General features: G+C 49.3%; 2 protein-coding genes across 3 annotated transcripts in view; both read left to right on the top strand.

Annotated features, from left to right (window-relative positions):
- Positions 1-21,698, top strand: part of LOC123771433 (uncharacterized) — a 910,720-nt gene that overhangs the window by 42,919 nt on the left and 846,103 nt on the right. The gene's annotated exons all lie outside the window — the stretch shown is intronic.
- LOC138357144 (putative per-hexamer repeat protein 5) lies at positions 17,109-17,954 on the top strand. Its single transcript, XM_069313797.1, has one exon. The coding sequence runs from the start codon at positions 17,109-17,111 to the stop codon at positions 17,952-17,954; it is 846 nt and encodes a 281-aa protein (XP_069169898.1).

A 21,698-nucleotide genomic window follows, 5' to 3' on the forward strand; every position in this document is an offset into this window, starting at 1 on the left:
GAAAACTCTAATTGACACTAATAGACACATTTGTAAAACTCAGTGTTTGATGAAAAACTGTACCCAAATGGGTCCATGAGTGTCGTCGGGGGTTGATCAGTCGTGGAGCTTAATTATATATATATATATATATATATATATATATATATATATATATATATATATATATATATATATATATATATATATATATATATATATTATTAAATATGACCGAAAAAGTAAGATTAATAATTCTAACACGAATTTTCTCGATCTTTCTTACGTTTCTTTTCACTGTTGATGGTAATTCAAAGATCAATTCTCCAAAATTCATATTTATTTCTAGTCTGACGCGACACTTGAGCGCGTTTCGTAAAACTTATTACATTTTCAAAGACTTTAGTTTACAAACACACAACTGAAACTGAATAGAGCTTAAACATCTTCGATTTTATATCTACATTTGGGTGAGGTGGATGAGGTGAAAACAAACTTTCAACAATTTGTATTGAATGGGTATTAAATTCAAACACAAGACAGAACACGAAACAATGGGTATTGAATGGAAGTAATTGTAGAAAGCCTATTGGTCCATATTTCTTGATGCTTCTATATTGGAGCGGAGTCTGGAAGTGGGTAGAATATAGTTGTGCATTAATTGGCTGTTGATTGCTGGTGTTGACTTCTTGATGTGTAGTGCCTCGCAGACGTCGAGCCGCCTGCTATCGCTGTATCTATCGATGATTTCTGTGTTGTTTGCTAAGATTTCTCTGGTGATGGTTTGGTTGTGGGAAGAGGCTATGCCTATATACTGGGTTTTTTGAGGCTTACAGTCCCCAAGAGGGCATTTGAAGGCATAGACGACGTTGGTCTCTTTTAAAGCGTTCTGCTTTGTGTCTGGAGAGTTTCTCATGAGTAGGCTGGCCGTTTTTCTAGTTTTATAGTAAATCGTCAGTTGTATCTTCTGATTTTTTTCTGTAGAGATAACGTTTCTATTAACAATATCTTTCAGGACCCTTTCCTCCGTTTTATTAGCGATAGCAGGCGGCTCGACGTCTGCGAGGCACTACACATCAAGAAGTCAACACCAGCAATCAACAGCCAATTAATGCACAACTATATTCTACCCACTTCAAGACTCCGCTCCAATATAGAAGCATCAAGAAATATGGACCAATAGGCTTTCTACAATTACTTCCATTCAATACCCATTGTTTCGTGTTCTGTCTTGTGTTTGAATTTAATACCCATTCAATACACATTGTTGAAAGTTTGTTTTCACCTCATCCACCTCACCCAAATGTAGATATAAAATCGAAGATGTGTAAGCTCTATTCAGTTTCAGTTGTGTGTTTGTAAACTAAAGTCTTTAAAAATGTAATAAGTTTTACGAAACGCGCTCAAGTGTCGCGTCAGACTAGAAATAAAAATGAATTTTGGAGAATTGATCTTTGAATTACCATCAACAGTGAAAAGAAACGTAAGAAAGATCGAGAAAATTCGTGTTAGAATTATTAATCTTACTTTTTCGGTAATATTTAATATTATATGTCTACAGGAAAGACTGCTACCAAAATATACTAATATATATATATATATATATATATATATATATATATATATATATATATATATATATATATATATATATATATATATATATATCTCACATACACACACACACACACACACACACACACACACACACACACACACACACACACACACACACACGAGGGGGGGCCTCGTAGCCTGGTGGATAGCGCGCAGGATTCGTAATTCTGTGGCGCGGGTTCGATTCCCGCACGAGGCAGAAACAAATGGACAAAGTTTCTTTCACCCTGAATGCCCCTGTTACCTAGCAGTAAATAGGTACCTGGGAGTTAGTCAGCTGTCACGGGCTGCTTCCTGGTGTGTGTGTGTGTGTGGTGTGGGGGAAAAAAAAAAGTAGTTAGTAAACAGTTGATTGACAGTTGAGAGGCGGGCCGAAAGAGCAAAGCTCAACCCCCGTAAAAACACAACTAGTAAACACAACTAGTAAACACACAAATATGTGAGTACAAATAGATGAGTACACACACACGGATTCGCATCAGCTCCGTATTGCAGTCGCTATCCGCCTTGCTGCCCCTATCCACACTGGACTGCCCCTATCCACACTGGACTGCCCCTTTTCCCTGATTAAGGGGAGGGCAGGACCTTGGGGCATGACTGTGGGGGAGGGGGAGGGTAGGAGTGAGGGCAGGATTAAGGTAAGGGGCAGAACAAAAGACGAGTGCCAACCCACACAAACATTGTGTCGTCGTGCTGGAGAGTGACACATGTGTCACCACATGTGTCACGACACATGTGTCACCACCAGCACCACGACACATGTGTCACCACCAGCACCACGACACATGTGTCACCACCAGCACCACGACACATGTGTCACCACCAGCACCACGACACATGTGTCGCCACCAGGACACATGTGTCACCACCAGGACACATGTGTCAGCACCAGGACACATGTGTCACCACCAGGACACATGTGTCACCACCAGGACACATGTGTCACCACCAGGACACATGTGTCACCACCAGGACACATGTGTCACCACCAGGACACATGTGTCACCACCAGGACACATGTGTCACCACCAGGACGGCTCAGGCCCAAGTTTTTACTTCCTGTTTTTCCACCCATCATAAACCTGTTGTCATTCCCGTTATTCTCTCTCTCTCTCTCTCTCTCTCTCTCTCTCTCTCTCTCTCTCTCTCTCTCTCTCTCTCTCTCTCTCTCTCTCTCTCTCCTCATGTTTATATATTTATCTTCCCCCCACAGGTGGGTGGAGGAACAGAGACTCCTGTTAGCGTGCTGATAACTTTCCCGTCCCATGGCTCATGGTAAGCCTTCCTTATTATCTATATATATTATCATTATTATCTATTATATTATCTATAATACCTCTCTATTATTATATATATTATTACGATAAGAAGTAGACAATTGCATTATAGTGTTATCTTAACACCGAGATATCTTGTCAGTCATTACAGAACATTTAAGATACACAGAGTTGTCTTGAGAAGCTTCTTTGGTTATCTTGAGATGTTATTGATCTTCATACATTCTCTTTGACTTTATAATATTGACTTGAACTCTGGGACAATACAGTGGTTGTTGTTTAGAGATGGTGTATATAATGACCTTGTTTCTGTAGAGCATCACTAGGCCTATAGTCATGCTCTCTAATGAATGGAAAATATAACAGTTCATTTGATATCGTGACAATATATAAATTATCAAGCTATCTTGGTACATGAAAGAGAGAGAAGGCACATGAGTGGTGGAGTGGGTGAACCATGGTGGTGGATGACTGGTGGTGGTGGAGTGGGTGAACCATGGTGGTGGTTGACTGGTGGTGGTGGAGTGGGTGAATCATGGTGGTGGATGACTGGTGTGTTGGTGGAGTGGGTGAACCCTGGTGGTGGATGACTGGTGGTGGTGGAGTGGGTGAACCATGGTGGTGGATGACTGGTGTTGGTGGAGTGGGTGAACCCTGGTGGTGGATGACTGGTGTGTTGGTGGAGTGGGTGAACCCTGGTGGTGGATGACTGGTGTGTTGGTGGAGTGGGTGAACCCTGGTGGTGGATGACTGGTGGTGGTGGAGTGGGTGAACCCTGGTGGTGGATGACTGGTGTGTTGGTGGAGTGGGTGAACCCTGGTGGTGGATGACTGGTGGTGGTGGAGTGGGTGAACCCTGGTGGTGGATGACTGGTGTGTTGGTGGAGTGGGTGAACCCTGGTGGTGGATGACTGGTGTTGGTGGAGTGGGTGAACCCTGGTGGTGGATGACTGGTGTGTTGGTGGAGTGGGTGAACCCTGGTGGTGGATGACTGGTGGTGGTGGAGTGGGTGAACCCTGGTGGTGGATGACTGGTGTTGGTGGAGTGGGTGAACCCTGGTGGTGGATGACTGGTGTTGGTGGAGTGGAGTGGGTGAATCATGGTGGTGGATGACTGGTGGTGGTGGAGTGGGTGAACCCTGGTGGTGGATGACTGGTGGTGGTGGAGTGGGTGAACCCTGGTGGTGGATGACTGGTGTGTTGGTGGAGTGGGTGAACCCTGGTGGTGGATGACTGGTGGTGGTGGAGTGGGTGAACCATGGTGGTGGATGACTGGTGTGTTGGTGGAGTGGGTGAACCCTGGTGGTGGATGACTGGTGTGTTGGTGGAGTGGGTGAACCCTGGTGGTGGATGACTGGTGGTGGTGGAGTGGGTGAACCATGGTGGTGGATGACTGGTGTGTTGGTGGAGTGGGTGAACCCTGGTGGTGGATGACTGGTGTGTTGGTGGAGTGGGTGAACCATGGTGGTGGATGACTGGTGGTGGTGGAGTGGGTGAACCATGGTGGTGGATGACTGGTGGTGGTGGAGTGGGTGAACCATGGTGGTGGATGACTGGTGTGTTGGTGGAGTGGGTGAACCCTGGTGGTGGATGACTGGTGGTGGTGGAGTGGGTGAACCCTGGTGGTGGATGACTGGTGTGTTGGTGGAGTGGGTGAACCCTGGTGGTGGATGACTGGTGGTGGTGGAGTGGGTGAACCATGGTGGTGGATGACTGGTGTGTTGGTGGAGTGGGTGAACCCTGGTGGTGGATGACTGGTGTGTTGGTGGAGTGGGTGAACCCTGGTGGTGGATGACTGGTGTTGGTGGAGTGGGTGAACCATGGTGGTGGATGACTGGTGGTAGTGGAGTGGGTGAACCATGGTGGTGGATGACTGGAATATACAAGTAAGGGGACTAAACGAAACAAAAGTATGTTAAGTCTCCGTGGTGTAGTGGTAAGACACTCGCCTGGCGTTCCGCGAGCGCTGTGTCATGGGTTCGTATCCTGGCCGGGGAGGATTTACTGGGCGCAATTCCTTAACTGTAGCCTCTGTTTAACGCAACAGTAAAATGTGTACTTGGTTGTAACAACGATTCTTCGTGGCGGGGATCGTATCCCAGGGACCATAGGATTAAGGACTTGCCCGAAACGCTACGCGTACTAGTGGCTGTACAGCAATGTAACAACTCTTGTATATATCTAAAAAAAAAAGAACATTAAGAACAAGTAAACTTTGTCTGAAAACACTTGACACAGATTTTGTACAGGAAAGTCTTGGTTGACAGACGTTCAGCAGTGCTACAATATGACAGGAATTAAAAAAACAGAGATAAAGATGATCAGTCAGTATATACCTAGACTGTCCTTGCCAGCAATTGCTGGTAAAGGAGGGCTGTGAATCATTCGACTTCGCCAGAGCCCAAAGTGTAATATTCAACAAAGTTAAATCCGGATCATCCATCGTGAAAAGATAAGTTTCACAAGGTGCCGTTCTTGCTCTGCTACTTTACCTCATATAAACAATCATTTATTTTATATTTTGCCCCGAGGGGCGAGTTTATTGGTCAGCGCCACTCATCCTGTGAGTGGACACACCGCCATAGTGACAGTATTGGGCAGCGTCACTCATCCTGTGAGTGGACACACCACCATAGTGACAGTATTGGGCAGCGCCACTCATCCTGTGAGTGGACACACCGCCATAGTGACAGTATTGGGCAGCGCCACTCATCCTGTGAGTGGACACACCGCCATAGTGACAGTATTGGGCAGCGTCACTCATCCTGTGAGTGGACACACCGCCATAGTGACAGTATTGGGCAGCGCCACTCATCCTGTGAGTGGACACACCGCCATAGTGACAGTATTGGGCAGCGCCACTCATCCTGTGAGTGGACACACCGCCATAGTGACAGTATTGGGCAGCGCCACTCATCCTGTGAGTGGACACACCGCCATAGTGACAGTATTGGGCAGCGCCACTCATCCTGTGAGTGGACACACCGCCATAGTGACAGTATTGGGCAGCGCCACTCATCCTGTGAGTTGACACACCACCATAGTGACAGTATTGGGCAGCGTCACTCATCCTGTGAGTGGACACACCGCCATAGTGACAGTATTGGGCAGCGCCACTCATCCTGTGAGTGGACACACCGCCATAGTGACAGTATTGGGCAGCGCCACTCATCCTGTGAGTGGACACACCGCCATAGTGACAGTATTGGGCAGCGCCACTCATCCTGTGAGTGGACACACCGCCATAGTGACAGTATTGGGCAGCGCCACTCATCCTGTTAGTGGACACACCGCCATAGTGACAGTATTGGGCAGCGTCACTCATCCTGTGAGTGGACACACCGCCATAGTGACAGTATTGGGCAGTGCCACTCATCCTGTGAGTGGACACACCGCCATAGTAACAGTATTGGGCAGCGCCACTCATCCTGTGAGTGGACACACCGCCATAGTGACAGTATTGGGCAGCGCCACTCATCCTGTTAGTGGACACACCGCCATAGTGACAGTATTGGGCAGCGCCACTCATCCTGTGAGTGGACACACCGCCATAATGACAGTATTGGGCAGCGCCACTCATCCTGTGAGTGGACACACCCCATAGTGACAGTATTGGGCAGCGTCACTCATCCTGTGATTGGACACACCGCCATAGTGACAGTATTGGGCAGCGCCACTCATCCTGTGAGTGGACACACCGCCATAGTGACAGTATTGGGCAGCGCCACTCATCCTGTGAGTGGACACACCGCCATAGTGACAGTATTGGTCAGCGCCACTCATCCTGTGAGTGGACACACTGCCATAGTGATAGTATTGGGCAGCGTCACTCATCCTGTGAGTGGACACACCGCCATAGTGACAGTATTGGGCAGCGTCACTCATCCTGTGAGTGGACACACCGCCATAGTGACAGTATTGGGCAGCGCCACTCATCCTGTTAGTGGACACACCGCCATAGTGACAGTATTGGGCAGCGCCACTCATCCTGTGAGTGGACACACCGCCATAGTGACAGTATTGGGCAGCGCCACTCATCCTGTTAGTGGACACACCGCCATAGTGACAGTATTGGGCAGCGTCACTCATCCTGTGAGTGGACACACCGCCATAGTGACAGTATTGGGCAGCGCCACTCATCCTGTGAGTGGACACACCGCCATAGTGACAGTATTGGGCAGCGCCACTCATCCTGTGAGTGGACACACCGCCATAGTGACAGTATTGGGCAGCGCCACTCATCCTGTTAGTGGACACACCGCCATAGTGACAGTATTGGGCAGCGTCACTCATCCAGTGAGTGGACACACCGCCATAGTGACAGTATTGGGCAGCGCCACTCATCCTGTGAGTGGACACACCGCCATAGTGACAATATTGGGCAGCGCCACTCATCCAGTGAGTGGACACACCGCCATAGTGACAGTATTGGGCAGCGTCACTCATCCAGTGAGTGGACACACCGCCATAGTGACAGTATTGGGCAGCGTCACTCATCCTGTGAGTGGACACACCGCCATAGTGACAGTATTGGGCAGCGTCACTCATCCTGTGAGTGGACACGTCGCCATAGTGACAGTATTGGGCAGCGCCACTCATCCTGTGAGTGGACACACCGCCATAGTGACAGTATTGGGCAGCGCCACTCATCCTGTGAGTGGACACACCGCCATAGTGACAGTATTGGGCAGCGTCACTCATCCTGTGAGTGGACACACCGCCATAGTGACAGTATTGGGCAGCGTCACTCATCCTGTGAGTGGACACGCCGCCATAGCAGCATGTACAACACTCCCCAATAGGAAGAAAACCCGCTGGGTTGTTCATCCTGTCACTTGTACCCAGACACAGCTGGGACTTGCCTAACAATGACACCAAGAGTGTAATGGGAGTAGGCAACATAGGGGACACACCAAACCTCCAGTCTGATGATAGTCGGGTCTTTCATGGAGTCACTGAAAATAGAATGTTAATGAAAGTAAGTTCCAGCTCCTGTGCTACGGAAAAAATGAAAATATAAAAACGGAAACGACATACAAAAACGCAGTCAAATCATAACATAGGACGAAAAAGCGACGTAAAGGATCTGGATGTACTCATGTCGGAAGACCTTACCTTTAAAGAACACAATAAAGTAGCTGTCACAACTGCATGAAAAATGACAGGTTGGATAACAAGAACCTTTCACACTAGAGATGCTATACCGATGATGATACTCTTCAAAACGCTAGTGCTCTCTAGAGTGGAGTACTGCTGCACAATGACAGCCCCTTTCAAAGCTGGAGAAATTGCTGACCTGGAGAGCGTGCAGAGATCCTTTGCTGCTAGAATCCACTCGGTAAAACATCTATACTATTGGTGTGGCAGGTGTGGGTGGAGGTGGCGTGGTGTGGCAGGTGTGGGTGGAGGTGGTGTAGCGGCAGTGGGTGAAGGTGGCAGGTGTGGGTACCGACCTGTGAGATTTATATTTATTTAATTTATATGAATTTATATTTACGTTAATTTATATACTTCGATAGCAATTTGTATAATGATAAGTGGACTGTATTTCTGCAATAATCTCATAATCTCACAAATCGATCCTCTACACATTAGGGGGGGTTTATTAAATTAATATATATGCAGCCAATCAAACTACAGTAATAGCTACATACATTGATGAGGTTCCTTCTCTTATAGTACAGCAGGTTAGTCCACCAGGTATAACTAGAGTGTAGACACCAAATTATCCTCTTTGAGGTAGCTTCTATCACCCAGTAACTGGTGCACATAATCTTGCATCCTCGTCTTGACCTGTCAAAAGTGCGCTAGCTGTGAAGCCAGAATCCTATATATGACAAGCTATATCAGAGAAAACACTATACAGTACATGGAACATTAAAGACCTGGCTTAATTACCTTTAGTATGAGGCGATTTCGCGTTCTAACCGGCTAACCCTATATCCTGACATTAATGGCCATAAATGAATGATAAACGGGTTTCGGATAGACACTTAACTTGTATTTGTAGACAGCGTGTTGACAATGGTACACCTTTGGGTTCCATAACACTACGTCCAAGTAAATTTAACAGGAGCCGAATTTGCTCCCGTGTGAGCCTCTGGTCTCATATAAACAATGGCTGTTTAACACTCCATCCTATTGACGTTACTGGCCGACATTGTCCAGAATGATAGGAGCTAAATTTGCTCCACACGTCTCGGAGGTGACACAACAATGGCTGCCTCCTTCCTCACTCACTCCTGGCCTACTTTGTCCAGATTTCAGAAAGTGATAGAAGGGTCACATTTACTCTACTTTAATATTGATAATTAAGTTAATTTATATAAGATGTTTTTATGATGGTAAAGTCCAAAGACTAATGTATTTAAGAATAATTCCCAGCAGAATAGCTGGTGAATTATAATAGTATGTGGTGATGATATCCCGTTTTCTATAGACGGTAATTCCACTACAAGTTACGTTTTCTATGGGTAACTTGTTGGTAATACAGCTATTATCTGTATGATTATTAAATGGTGTCGGATTTTCCGACATAATTCCCCAGGGGGCTGCTCACGGGTCGAAGTCCTATTTAGAACAGATGAACACCGATACTCCTCCTTCGAATTATTAGATTAATTTGATGTTAGAGTTAGTAATCACACATTTGTGCGTCTGTTCGTACAGGACGGATGTCCCGTACTAGAGTTGCAAGGGTTAGAAGTCTAATGCGATTTCATTTCCCTGTCAACTCTTGAAAGGCTAATATTCAAGCCTTATTACATATTATTTAACCCAGAAGACTGGATGTGATCAAGTACTACAGTCAAGTATGATTCAGGGACTGCAGTGAGATCAGTGACATTAGATATAACTTGAAGTTTGTTCAGGTAACTGGTCACTGATATATAAACACTGAGGCCCATGGAATACATCTTGATTAAATAATAAATGTATCAAATCAGTCATCAGATTTATTGGGGTTTAATTTAGTTAATTGATTCAGAAGATTGAATAGCTCATCATTAAAGTAAAGTATGGTTCTGAGACTGCAGTGGGTTCAGTGACATTGGTCGCAGTGACTTGTAGCTGTTTTAGGCTACTGTTCACTGATTTGCCACTGAGGCCTCATGAACTCATCTTCAGCTTTAAATGATGATACTAACATCAACCTCTGTTACTATAGTCAGCTGTAATCTCCTTAGTATAATGCTACTGGAGAAATATAATCAGCTGACAAATTTAGATTTCTACTGGTATTGTTTATCTGCAGGCATAGGTCTCCTCAGGCTTGATACTGGGCCTGAGAGTAATTTACCTCCTGCAGAGTTTAACATGGTTATACCCTGATATTTAGTAGGGCTACCAATGAATTGATGGTAGTAGTCTGTCCCCACAAGGACAGCCATTTGGCATTTGATTTGCTCAAATTTACCTGCAGCTGCTTGATAATAGCTTTCCAGGTCAGCATAATCAACTTGAGATTGTTGTGACAAATCTTCACATTTCTTGATCTGTCTTGTTAAGTGGCCTTTAAGACCTGCAAGGGTTCTTTTCATTCTCCCTGCATTATTCATACTGGCTAGTTGGTGAAGCCTTGTGGGACTTGTACTTGGGCTGCTCATAATACTGAACAAACACTAATGATAGCCTAGGGTAAATTCTGCACTCACTAGGCAATAATCCTACCTCTACTAGAGGTTAGCACTTAAAATTAATACACACTATATATATACAATCATACACACTAATGATTTGAGTGATAAACCAGTGTCACTGGAAGTACCTTTAGGTTAGCTCTTCTATATCACCCTAGGATGGTAGAGACACTAATTAATCACTCAAAGGTGTAATGATCATAAGTAATTTATTATATATACAACTCAACTCGAGTTGATAAAAATTACACCCAAAATAGGGTCTGGACCATTCATTAATGGTGTTAGGTTGTTCAATATAGTACAACTGACTATGGTAATAATGGGACTAGGATGAACGATAATAGTTCAACTAGTCATATCCTACCCTGTTGTGGGTTGGCAATTAGTAAATATTATATTGAGAACACTAGTGCAGTATATATTAAATAATTCTCTATTTTGGAGAAATAATACACAATTATTGATAATAGCCTCTTAATTAGCCTCTATGAAACTTCTAATATTATCTAGAAGTATTAAATATTATTAGTGACCTCGCGAAATAAAGTCCACAAAATTCGTAGATAATCTCTCGCGAAATGTAACACCACGAAATCCGTGAACAATCTCGCGAAGACACAGTCACTAGTTTGGCTGGCTTCTATATTAGCGCTGTCATTTCACGAAATAACACGCCACCAAATATGTGTGGGTGTGCATGAAACCGCTGACGAAGCTGAACTGGGCTGAGGGAGGCTCCTGAGCTCCCTCGAGGCTACGCTGCCGTCTTGACTGCTGGCTTTGTTTAAATAACACTGCACTAGTATATTTAATGAATCCACTGGTTAACTGGTTCATCCGGTACTAAGATGACCAAATGTGGGTTCAAAGGATCAAATAATCCGTTATCCGGTTCGAAGATGACCAAATAATATGGGTACCGACCTGTGAGATTTATATTTATTTAATTTATATGAATTTATATTTACGTTAATTTATATACTTCGATAGCAATTTGTATAATGATAAGTGGACTGTATTTCTGCAATAATCTCATAATCTCACAAATCGATCCTCTACACATTAGGGGGGGTTTATTAAATTAATATATATGCAGCCAATCAAACTACAGTAATAGCTACATACATTGATGAGGTTCCTTCTCTTATAGTACAGCAGGTTAGTCCACCAGGTATAACTAGAGTGTAGACACCAAATTATCCTCTTTGAGGTAGCTTCTATCACCCAGTAACTGGTGCACATAATCTTGCATCCTCGTCTTGACCTGTCAAAAGTGCGCTAGCTGTGAAGCCAGAATCCTATATATGACAAGCTATATCAGAGAAAACACTATACAGTACATGGAACATTAAAGACCTGGCTTAATTACCTTTAGTATGAGGCGATTTCGCGTTCTAACCGGCTAACCCTATATCCTGACATTAATGGCCATAAATGAATGATAAACGGGTTTCGGATAGACACTTAACTTGTATTTGTAGACAGCGTGTTGACAATGGTACACCTTTGGGTTCCATAACACTACGTCCAAGTAAATTTAACAGGAGCCGAATTTGCTCCCGTGTGAGCCTCTGGTCTCATATAAACAATGGCTGTTTAACACTCCATCCTATTGACGTTACTGGCCGACATTGTCCAGAATGATAGGAGCTAAATTTGCTCCACACGTCTCGGAGGTGACACAACAATGGCTGCCTCCTTCCTCCCTCTCGCCTGGCCTACTTTGTCCAGATTTCAGAAAGTGATAGAAGGGTCACATTTACTCTACTTTAATATTGATAATTAAGTTAATTTATATAAGATGTTTTTATGATGGTAAAGTCCAAAGACTAATGTATTTAAGAATAATTCCCAGCAGAATAGCTGGTGAATTATAATAGTATGTGGTGATGATATCCCGTTTTCTATAGACGGTAATTCCACTACAAGTTACGTTTTCTATGGGTAACTTGTTGGTAATACAGCTATTATCTGTATGATTATTAAATGGTGTCGGATTTTCCGACAGCAGGTGTGGGTGGAGGTGGTGTAGCGGCAGTGGGTGGAGGTGGCGGGTGTGGCAGGTGTGGGTGGAGGTGGTGTGGCGGCAGTGGGTGGAGGTGGCGGGTGTGGCAGGTGTGGGTAGAGGTGGTGTGGCGGCAGTGGGTGGAGATGGTGTGGGGGAAGTGGGTGGAGGTGGTGTGGCGGCAGTGGGTGGAGGTGGCAGGTGTGGGGGCAGTGGGTGGAGGTGGCAGGTGTGGGGGCAGTGGGTGGAGGTTGCAGGTGTGGGGGCAGTGGGTGGAGGTGGCAGGTGTGGGGGGCAGTGGGTGGAGGTGGCAGGTGTGGCGGCAGTGGGTGGAGGTGGCAAGTGTGGGGGCAGTGGGTGGAGGTGGCAGGTGTGGGGGCAGTGGGTGGAGGTGGCAGGTGTGGCGGCAGTGGGTGGAGGTGGCAGGTGTGGGGGCAGTGGGTGGAGGTGGCAGGTGTGGGGGCAGTGGGTGGAGGTGGCAGGTGTGGGGGCAGTGGGTGGAGGTGGCAGGTGTGGGGGCAGTGGGTGGAGGTGGCAGGTGTGGGGGCAGTGGGTGGAGGTGGTGTGGGGGGTGGCGGAGGTAACCTTGCCACACGTGTTGGACAGGCCGTCACACACATGTGCCCAAACTGACACAGTTGTCCACCTTCCTGGCGTCATATACCATTTTGGCTGCACGGGAGATAATGCCCCACGATGAAAGAAGCCAGAGTCATTCATTTGACGATGGAATATTTGGGTTTAGATGAGTAAATGAGGGCAAAGGTGGAGCCCTGCGGGAGTCCGCGGGCGCGCGCCTGCCTTGAGTAACACCCTATGAGTAAGTGAGCGCGAGTTTTTTGCTTTTCACTTTCAAAAGTCCCTTTATGTATCGTTCACTTAGTAAGGTGTAGGGTATGGTGTTCGCGGCGATATCCGTGATATAACCCTCTCCTGGGTGCATTTTTGGTACTGAAGCGGAATGACAATGGCGCGGAAATACTTAAGATGCTAGTAAGATGGCGGGCATCATCTTAAGGTGTAGGTCACTTCTTGGTCTGAATACAACAGGCCTTAGTCACCCCCCTGTGGTCCGTCCTTGTGCTCGCCCACCTCTAGCTTACACTCCATACACACCAACCCCTCCCCCACTCTCAGCACCGCCAGGGTTATGACCATCACCACAGACGACCACCCCTACCACAGACGACCACCACCACCACAGACGACCACCCCCACCACCACAGACGACCACCACCACCACAGACGACCACCACCACCACAGACGACCACCCCCCACCACAGACGACCACCACCACCACAGACGACCACCCCCACCACAGACGACCACCACCACAGACGACCACCACCACCACAGACGACCACCCCCCACCACAGACGACCACCACCACCACAGACGACCACCACCACCACAGACGACCACCACCACCACAGACGACCACCCCCCACCACAGACGACCACCACCACCACAGACGACCACCCCCACCACAGACGACCACCACCACCACAGACGACCACCACCACCACAGATGATCACCTCGTATGGGCCAGCTGCTGGTGGTGGTGGTCCGTGTGGACCAGCTGCTGGTGGTGGTGGTCCGTGTGGACCAGCTGCTGGTGGTGGTGGTCCGTGTGGGCCAGCTGCTGCTGGTGGTGGTCCGTGTGGGCCAGCTGCTGGTGGTGGTGGTCCGTGTGGACCAGCTGCTGGTGGTGGTGGTCCGTGTGGACCAGCTGCTGGTGGTGGTGGTCCGTGTGGGCCAGCTGCTGCTGGTGGTGGTGGTCCGTGTGGACCAGCTGCTGGTGGTGGTGGTCCGTGTGGGCCAGCTGCTGCTGGTGGTGGTGGTCCGTGTGGACCAGCTGCTGGTGGTGGTGGTCCGTGTGGGCCAGCTGGTGGTGGTGGTCCGTGTGGACCAGCTGCTGGTGGTGGTGGTCCGTGTGGGCCAGCTGCTGGTGGTGGTGGTCCGTGTGGGCCAGCTGCTGGTGGTGGTGGTGGTCCGTGTGGGCCAGCTGCTGGTGGTGGTGGTCCGTGTGGACCAGCTGCTGGTGGTGGTGGTCCGTGTGGGCCAGCTGGTGGTGGTGGTGGTGGTCCGTGTGGGCCAGCTGGTGGTGGTGGTCCGTGTGGACCAGCTGCTGGTGGTGGTGGTCCGTGTGGGCCAGCTGCTGGTGGTGGTGGTGGTCCGTGTGGGCCAGCTGCTGGTGGTGGTGGTGGTCCGTGTGGGCCAGCTGCTGGTGGTGGTGGTGGTACGTGTGGGCCAGCTGCTGGTGGTGGTGGTGGTGGTCCGTGTGGGCCAGCTGCTGGTGGTGGTGGTCCATGTGGGCCAGCTGCTGCTGGTGGTGGTGGTCCATGTGGACCAGCTGCTGGTGGTGGTGGTCCGCGTTGACCAGCTGCTGGTGGTGGTGGTCCGTGTGGACCAGCTGCTGGTGGTGGTGGTCCGTGTGGGCCAGCTGCTGGTGGTGGTGGTCCGTGTTGACCAGCTGCTGGTGGTGGTGGTCCGTGTGGGCCAGCTGCTGGTGGTGGTGGTCCGTGTTGACCAGCTGCTGGTGGTGGTGGTCCGTGTAGACCAGCTGCTGGTGGTGGTGGTCCGTGTGGGCCAGCTGGTGGTGGTGGTGGTCCGTGTGGGTCAGCTGCTGGTGGTGGTGGTCCGTGTGGACCAGCTGGTGGTGGTGGTGGTCCGTGTGGGCCAGCTGCTGGTGGTGGTGGTCCGTGTGGACCAGCTGCTGGTGGTGGTCCGTGTGGGCCAGCTGCTGGTGGTGGTGGTCCATGTGGGCCAGCTGGTGGTGGTGGTGGTCCGTGTGGACCAGCTGGTGGTGGTGGTGGTCCGTGTGGGTCAGCTGCTGGTGGTGGTGGTCCGTGTGGGCCAGCTGCTGGTGGTGGTGGTCCGTGTGGGTCAGCTGGTGGTGGTGGTGGTCCGTGTGGGCCAGCTGGTGGTGGTGGTGGTCCGTGTGGACCAGCTGCTGGTGGTGGTGGTCCGTGTGGACCAGCTGCTGGTGGTGGTGGTCCGTGTGGGCCAGCTGCTGGTGGTGGTGGTGGTCCGTGTGGGCCAGCTGCTGGTGGTGGTGGTGGTCCGTGTGGGCCAGCTGTTGGTGGTGGTGGTGGTCCGTGTGGGCCAGCTGCTGGTGGTGGTGGTCCATGTGGGCCAGCTGGTGGTGGTCCGTGTGGGCCAGCTGGTGGTGGTGGTGGTGGTCCGTGTGGGCCAGCTGCTGGTGGTGGTGGTCCATGTGGGCCAGCTGGTGGTGGTGGTGGTCCGTGTGGGCCAGCTGCTGGTGGTGGTGGTCCGTGTGGGCCAGCTGCTGGTGGTGGTGGTCCATGTGGGCCAGCTGCTGGTGGTGGTGGTGGTCCGTGTGGGCCAGCTGCTGGTGGTGGGGTGGTCCGTGTGGACCAGCTGCTGGTGGTGGTGGTGGTCCGTGTGGACCAGCTGCTGGTGGTGGTGGTCCATGTGGGCCAGCTACTGGTGGTGGTGGTCCGTGTGGGCCAGCTGCTGGTGGTGGTGGTCCGTGTGGGCCAGCTGCTGGTGGTGGTGGTCCGTGTGGGCCAGCTGCTGGTGGTGGTGGTCCGTGTGGGCCAGCTGCTGGTGGTGGTGGTCCGTGTGGGCCAGCTGGTGGTGGTGGTGGTCCGTGTGGACCAGCTGGTGGTGGTGGTGGTCCGTGTGGGCCAGCTGCTGGTGGTGGTGGTGGTCCGTGTGGGCCAGCTGCTGGTGGTGGTGGTCCGTGTGGGCCAGCTGGTGGTGGTGGTGGTCCGTGTGGGCCAGCTGCTGGTGGTGGTGGTGGTCCGTGTGGGCCAGCTGCTGGTGGTGGTGGTCCGTGTGGGCCAGCTGGTGGTGGTGGTGGTCCGTGTGGGCCAGCTACTGGTGGTGGTGGTCCGTGTGGGCCAGCTGGTGGTGGTGGTGGTCCGTGTGGGCCAGCTGCTGCTGGTGGTGGTGGTCCGTGTGGACCAGCTGCTGGTGGTGGTGGTCCGTGTGGGCCAGCTGCTGGTGGTGGTGGTCCGTGTGGACCAGCTGCTGGTGGTGGTGGTGGTCCGTGTGGACCAGCTGCTGGTGGTGGTGGTCCGTGTGGACCAGCTGCTGGTGGTGGTGGTCCGTGTGGGCCAGCTGCTGGTGGTGGTGGTCCGTGTGGGCCAGCTGCTGGTGGTGGTGGTCCGTGTGGGCCAGCTGCTGGTGGTGGTGGTGGTCCGTGTGGACCAGCTGCTGGTGGTGGTGGTCCGTGTGGACCAGCTGCTGGTGGTGGTGGTCCGTGTGGGCCAGCTGGTGGTGGTGGTGGTCCGTGTGGGCCAGCTGCTGGTAGTGGTGGTCCGTGTGGGCCAGCTGCTGGTGGTGGTGGTCCGTGTGGGCCAGCTGCTGGTGGTGGTGGTCCATGTGGGCCAGCTGCTGGTGGTGGTGGTCCGTGTGGGCCAGCTGCTGGTGGTGGTGGTCCGTGTGGGCCAGCTGCTGGTGGTGGTGGTCCGTGTGGGCCAGCTGCTGGTGGTGGTGGTCCATGTGGGCCAGCTGCTGGTGGTGGTCCGTGTGGGCCAGCTGCTGGTGGTGGTGGTCCGTGTGGACCAGCTGGTGGTGGTGGTACCGGATCTGGGTATCCCAGCGCTGCCACCATTGTAATGGGTACCGGATCTGGGTATCCCACCGCTGCCACCATTGTAATGGGTACCGGATCCGGGTATCCCACCGCTGCCACCATTGTAACGGGTACCGGATCCGGGTATCCCACTGCTGCCACCACTGTAACGGGTACCGGATCCGGGTATCCCACCGCTGCCACCATTGTAATGGGTGCCGGATCCGGGTATCCCACCGCTGCCACCATTGTAACGGGTACCGGATCCGGGTATCCCACCGCTGCCACCATTGTAATGGGTACCATATCTGGGTATCCCACCGCTGCCACCATTGTAACGGGTACCATATCTGGGTATCCCACCGCTGCCACCATTGTAACGGGTACCATATCTGGGTATCCCACCGCTGCCACCATTGTAATGGGTACCATATCTGGGTATCCCACCGCTGCCACCATTGTAACGGGTACCATATCTGGGTATCCCACCGCTGCCACCATTGTAACGGGTACCGGATCCGGGTATCCCACCGCTGCCACCATTGTAACGGGTACCATATCTGGGTATCCCACCGCTGCCACCATTGTAACGGGTACCATATCTGGGTATCCCACCGCTGCCACCATTGTAACGGGTACCATATCTGGGTATCCCACCGCTGCCACCATTGTAACGGGTACCGGATCCGGGTATCCCACCGCTGCCACCATTGTAACGGGTACCATATCTGGGTATCCCACCGCTGCCACCATTGTAACGGGTACCATATCTGGGTATCCCACCGCTGCCACCATTGTAACGGGTACCGGATCCGGGTATCCCACCGCTGCCACCATTGTAACGGGTACCAGATTAAAACCTCTATTCTCTGTTTTAACTGGCCGTTAAATAACGGTTCTGTTTTTCTCCGTTCTTACCGTAACCTCTAGTCCAGTGACGCCTTGTAAACCTAGTGTTTATTCACCAAGGTGCCACAAAACAAGAACTCTCGGCCTATCAGCTACAAGAAAACTCACTAAAGGGACGTTAAAGCTGCCACCACCTACTACATGCAGGTTATCTTGAAGTTATCTTGAGATGATTTCGGGGCTTAGTGTCCCCGCAGCCCGGTCCTCGACCAGGCCTCCACCCTCAGGAAGCAGCCCGTAGCAGCTGTCTAACTCCCAGGGACCTATTTACTGCTAGGTAACAGGGGCATCAGGGTGAATGAAACATTTTGCCCATCTGTCTCCGCCTCCACTGGGAATCGAACCCGGAACTTCAGGACTACGAATCCGAAGCGCTGTCCACCCAGCTGTCAGGCGCCCTATGAACACGGAATAATTATCCTAAATGACTGTGAGGCAGGAATCAGCCAATTAGAAGGGAGGATAGACATTACGTTAAGTGTGGTTCAATTAAATAAAAAAGGAATATCTTAAATAGAATGAGGATGCCTGAAAAGTGCACAGGAAACGTACTCAATGACACGGGATCGTGAATTCAGCAATAAAGGTATATAAATGGGGAAAATTCACTAAACACAATTAATTCAATACAGTTTATTAAACACAATTTATATAGAGCAATCCCTAAAACTGAAATATCTTAAGCCTAGAGGCAAATAAAATGCATTTAAATTGAACTGTACCAATGATGAAGCACTTTAATATATACCAAGACCCAGCTGGGTGTTATGGCCTGCCTCTGGGAGTCTTCCCTGCCCATCCTCCTGCTCCAGCCACACTCATCTTCCCTGCCCATCCTCCTGCTCCAGCCACACTCATCTTCCCTGCCCATCCTCCTGCTCCAGCCACACTCATCTCAACTCTCCTGAAATCTGTGAGGCTGACCTTGGCTGGTTGCCAAACGGATTTTGAAAGATAATTAACAAAACTACTCATATGCACAGCGTCACTAAAGGTGACTGAATCCCTATTCCCAATTGATAATAATTTACGTAGACAATTGAACTAGAGTACTATCAATTATCCTAATAACATGAATTTCTCTAATTTAAATGATCTAACAAACAAGGTGGTAGATAGCAGTTACCTCCGTGGAGGCCGCTACTTGGCTGGGGTGTCAGATGCCTCACTACACTACCACACAAACTAGTTCTCATGCTGACTGACTCACATGCCCGAAGTAAGAGTGGTTGACTCTTTTACTCAAATTGATGGATAACATAGGTCCCTGAGAAAGGTTGATTATTAAATACAATATTGAGTCGTAACAGAGATTTCTGTCATTTAATGAATTAAACTCAAAGGAAGGATGAGACAATCTTGCATGCATCTCTCCCCTGCTAATCCCTTCGGAAAAAACTTTTTTCTGCAAACTCAGGTCAAAGTACCATCTTACAGCATACTTTGCACAAGGCGTTTCTTAAAATAAGTAAACTACAGCTTCTAGTATAATTAATACGTATTCTCTTAATACCAGATCTACAGCCTTATATATAACCAGTTAACAGTTAAGTGGTAGTTCCCCATACCCATCCTATAAGTGGTAGTGGAGCCCATACCCATCCTATAAGTGGTAGTGGACCCCATACCCATCCAGTGAGAGGTAGTGGAGCCCATACCCATCCAGTGAGAGGTAGTGGAGCCCATACCCATCCAGTGAGAGGTAGTGGAGCCCATACCCATGCAGTGAGGTAGTGGAGCCCATACCCATCCAGTGAGAGGTAGTGGAGCCCATACCCATCCAGTGAGGTAGTGGAGCCCATACCCATCCAGTGAGAGGTAGTGGAGCCCATACCCATCCAGTGAGAGGTAGTGGACCCCATACCCATCCAGTGAGAGGTAGTAGAGCCCATACGCATCCAGTATGTACCCCATGACAAAGAAATTTGTGAAATCCTAAAAAAAAAAAAACAGTATGAGGACATGTTTAGCACTTCGATAAACAGCATGAAAGTGGAAGATCCGGACAACTTCTTTATGCGTGATATCCAAACCCCTGTAAATATAACTGATATCAACACGAGCGTGGCAGATTTTGAAAGAGAAATTGACAACATGCCCATGCACTCAGCCCCAAATTCATGGAATTCGATATTTATAAAGCAATGCAAAGTACTAGTAGCGCAGGCACTCAGTATAGTGTGGAGGAAGAGTTTGGACACAGGGGAGATAACAGATGTCCTTCAATCAGCAGACATAATCCCTCTACACAAGGGAAGGAACAAAGCATTGGCAAAGAATTATAGACCAGTTGCACTAACGTCCCACATAACAAAAGAATTTGAGAGTGATCAGGAGTCAGGTCACTAGATTCATGGAGACCAATGACCTCCACAACCCAGGCCAACATGGATTTTGAGCGGGAAGATCATGCCTCTCACAGCTACTTGACTATTATGACAGTCACTGAGGCATTAGAAGAAAAACAGAATGCAGGTGTGGTATACACGGACTTTGCAAAGGCAGTCGATAAATGTGACCATGGAGTGATAGCACACAAAATGAGGTCAATGGGAATAACTGGTAAAGTAGGACGGTGAATACTCAGTTTTCTGTCGATCAGAACACAAAGAGTTACAGTCAACCATATAAAATCGAGTCCAAGCGCAGTTAGGTGCTCTGTACCTCAGGGTACAGTCCTTGCATTACTGATTTCCCTTATTCTCATATCAGATATAGACATCAATACAAGTCACAGCTTCGAATCAACTTTTGCAGATAACACAAAAATTAGCATGAAAATTACCTCTGCTGAAGACATTGAAAAACTAAAAGCAGATATTAATACAAATTTCGACTGGACAGCAGAAAATAACATGATGTTTAACAGTGATAAATTCCAAGGTACTCAGGTACGGTAAAAATGAGAACCTTAAACATAATACAGGGTACAAAACACAATCAAATCTGTCCCTAGTAGGAAAACAACATATAAAGGATTTGGGAATAATGATGTCTGACGACGTAACGTTTAGGGAACATAACAAAGCAAATATTGCGTCAGCCAGAAAAATGATGGGATGTATTACGAGAACTTTCAAATCCTGGGATCCCATCACAATGGTTGTACTCTTCAAGTCACTTGTGTTGTCCAGTCTTGAGTACTGCTCAGTACTCACTTTCCCCTTCAGAGCAGGAGAGATTGCTGAAATAGAGGGAATACAGAGAACATATACGGCACGTATAGACGAGATAAAGCACCTAAATTATTGGGATCGTCTCAAAGCTCTCCAAATGTACTCATTAGTAAGGAGACGAGAGAGATACCAAATAATATACATATGGAAAATACTGGAGGGCCAGGTCCCTAATCTACACAGTAAAATAACAACATACTGGAGTGAATGATATGGAAGAAAATGTAGAATAGAACCAGTGAAGAACAGAGGTGCCATAGGCACAATCAGAGAACACTGTATAAACATCAGAGGTCCGCGGTTCAGCGACCTCCCAGCGAGTAAAAGAAATATTGCCGGAACAACCGTGGACATCTTCAAGAGAAAACTAAATAGTTTCCTCCAAGGAGTGCCGGACCCACCAGGCTGTGGTGGGTATGTGGGCCTGCGGGCCGCTCCAAGCAACAGCCTGGTGGACCAAACTCTCACAAGTCAAGCCTGGCCTCGGGCCGGGCTTGGGGAGTAGAAGAACTCCCAGAACCCCGTCAACCAGGTACTTTATTACCAAC

The sequence above is a fragment of the Procambarus clarkii genome, chromosome 76 (genome assembly GCF_040958095.1).
Source record: "Procambarus clarkii isolate CNS0578487 chromosome 76, FALCON_Pclarkii_2.0, whole genome shotgun sequence".
In the NCBI taxonomy this organism is placed as follows: Eukaryota; Metazoa; Arthropoda; class Malacostraca; order Decapoda; family Cambaridae; genus Procambarus; species Procambarus clarkii.

Bases quoted from the DNA above. Each gene is read 5' to 3' on its own strand.
- LOC138357144 (XM_069313797.1), top strand. From the start codon at position 17,109: ATGGGTACCGGATCTGGGTATCCCACCGCTGCCACCATTGTAATGGGT.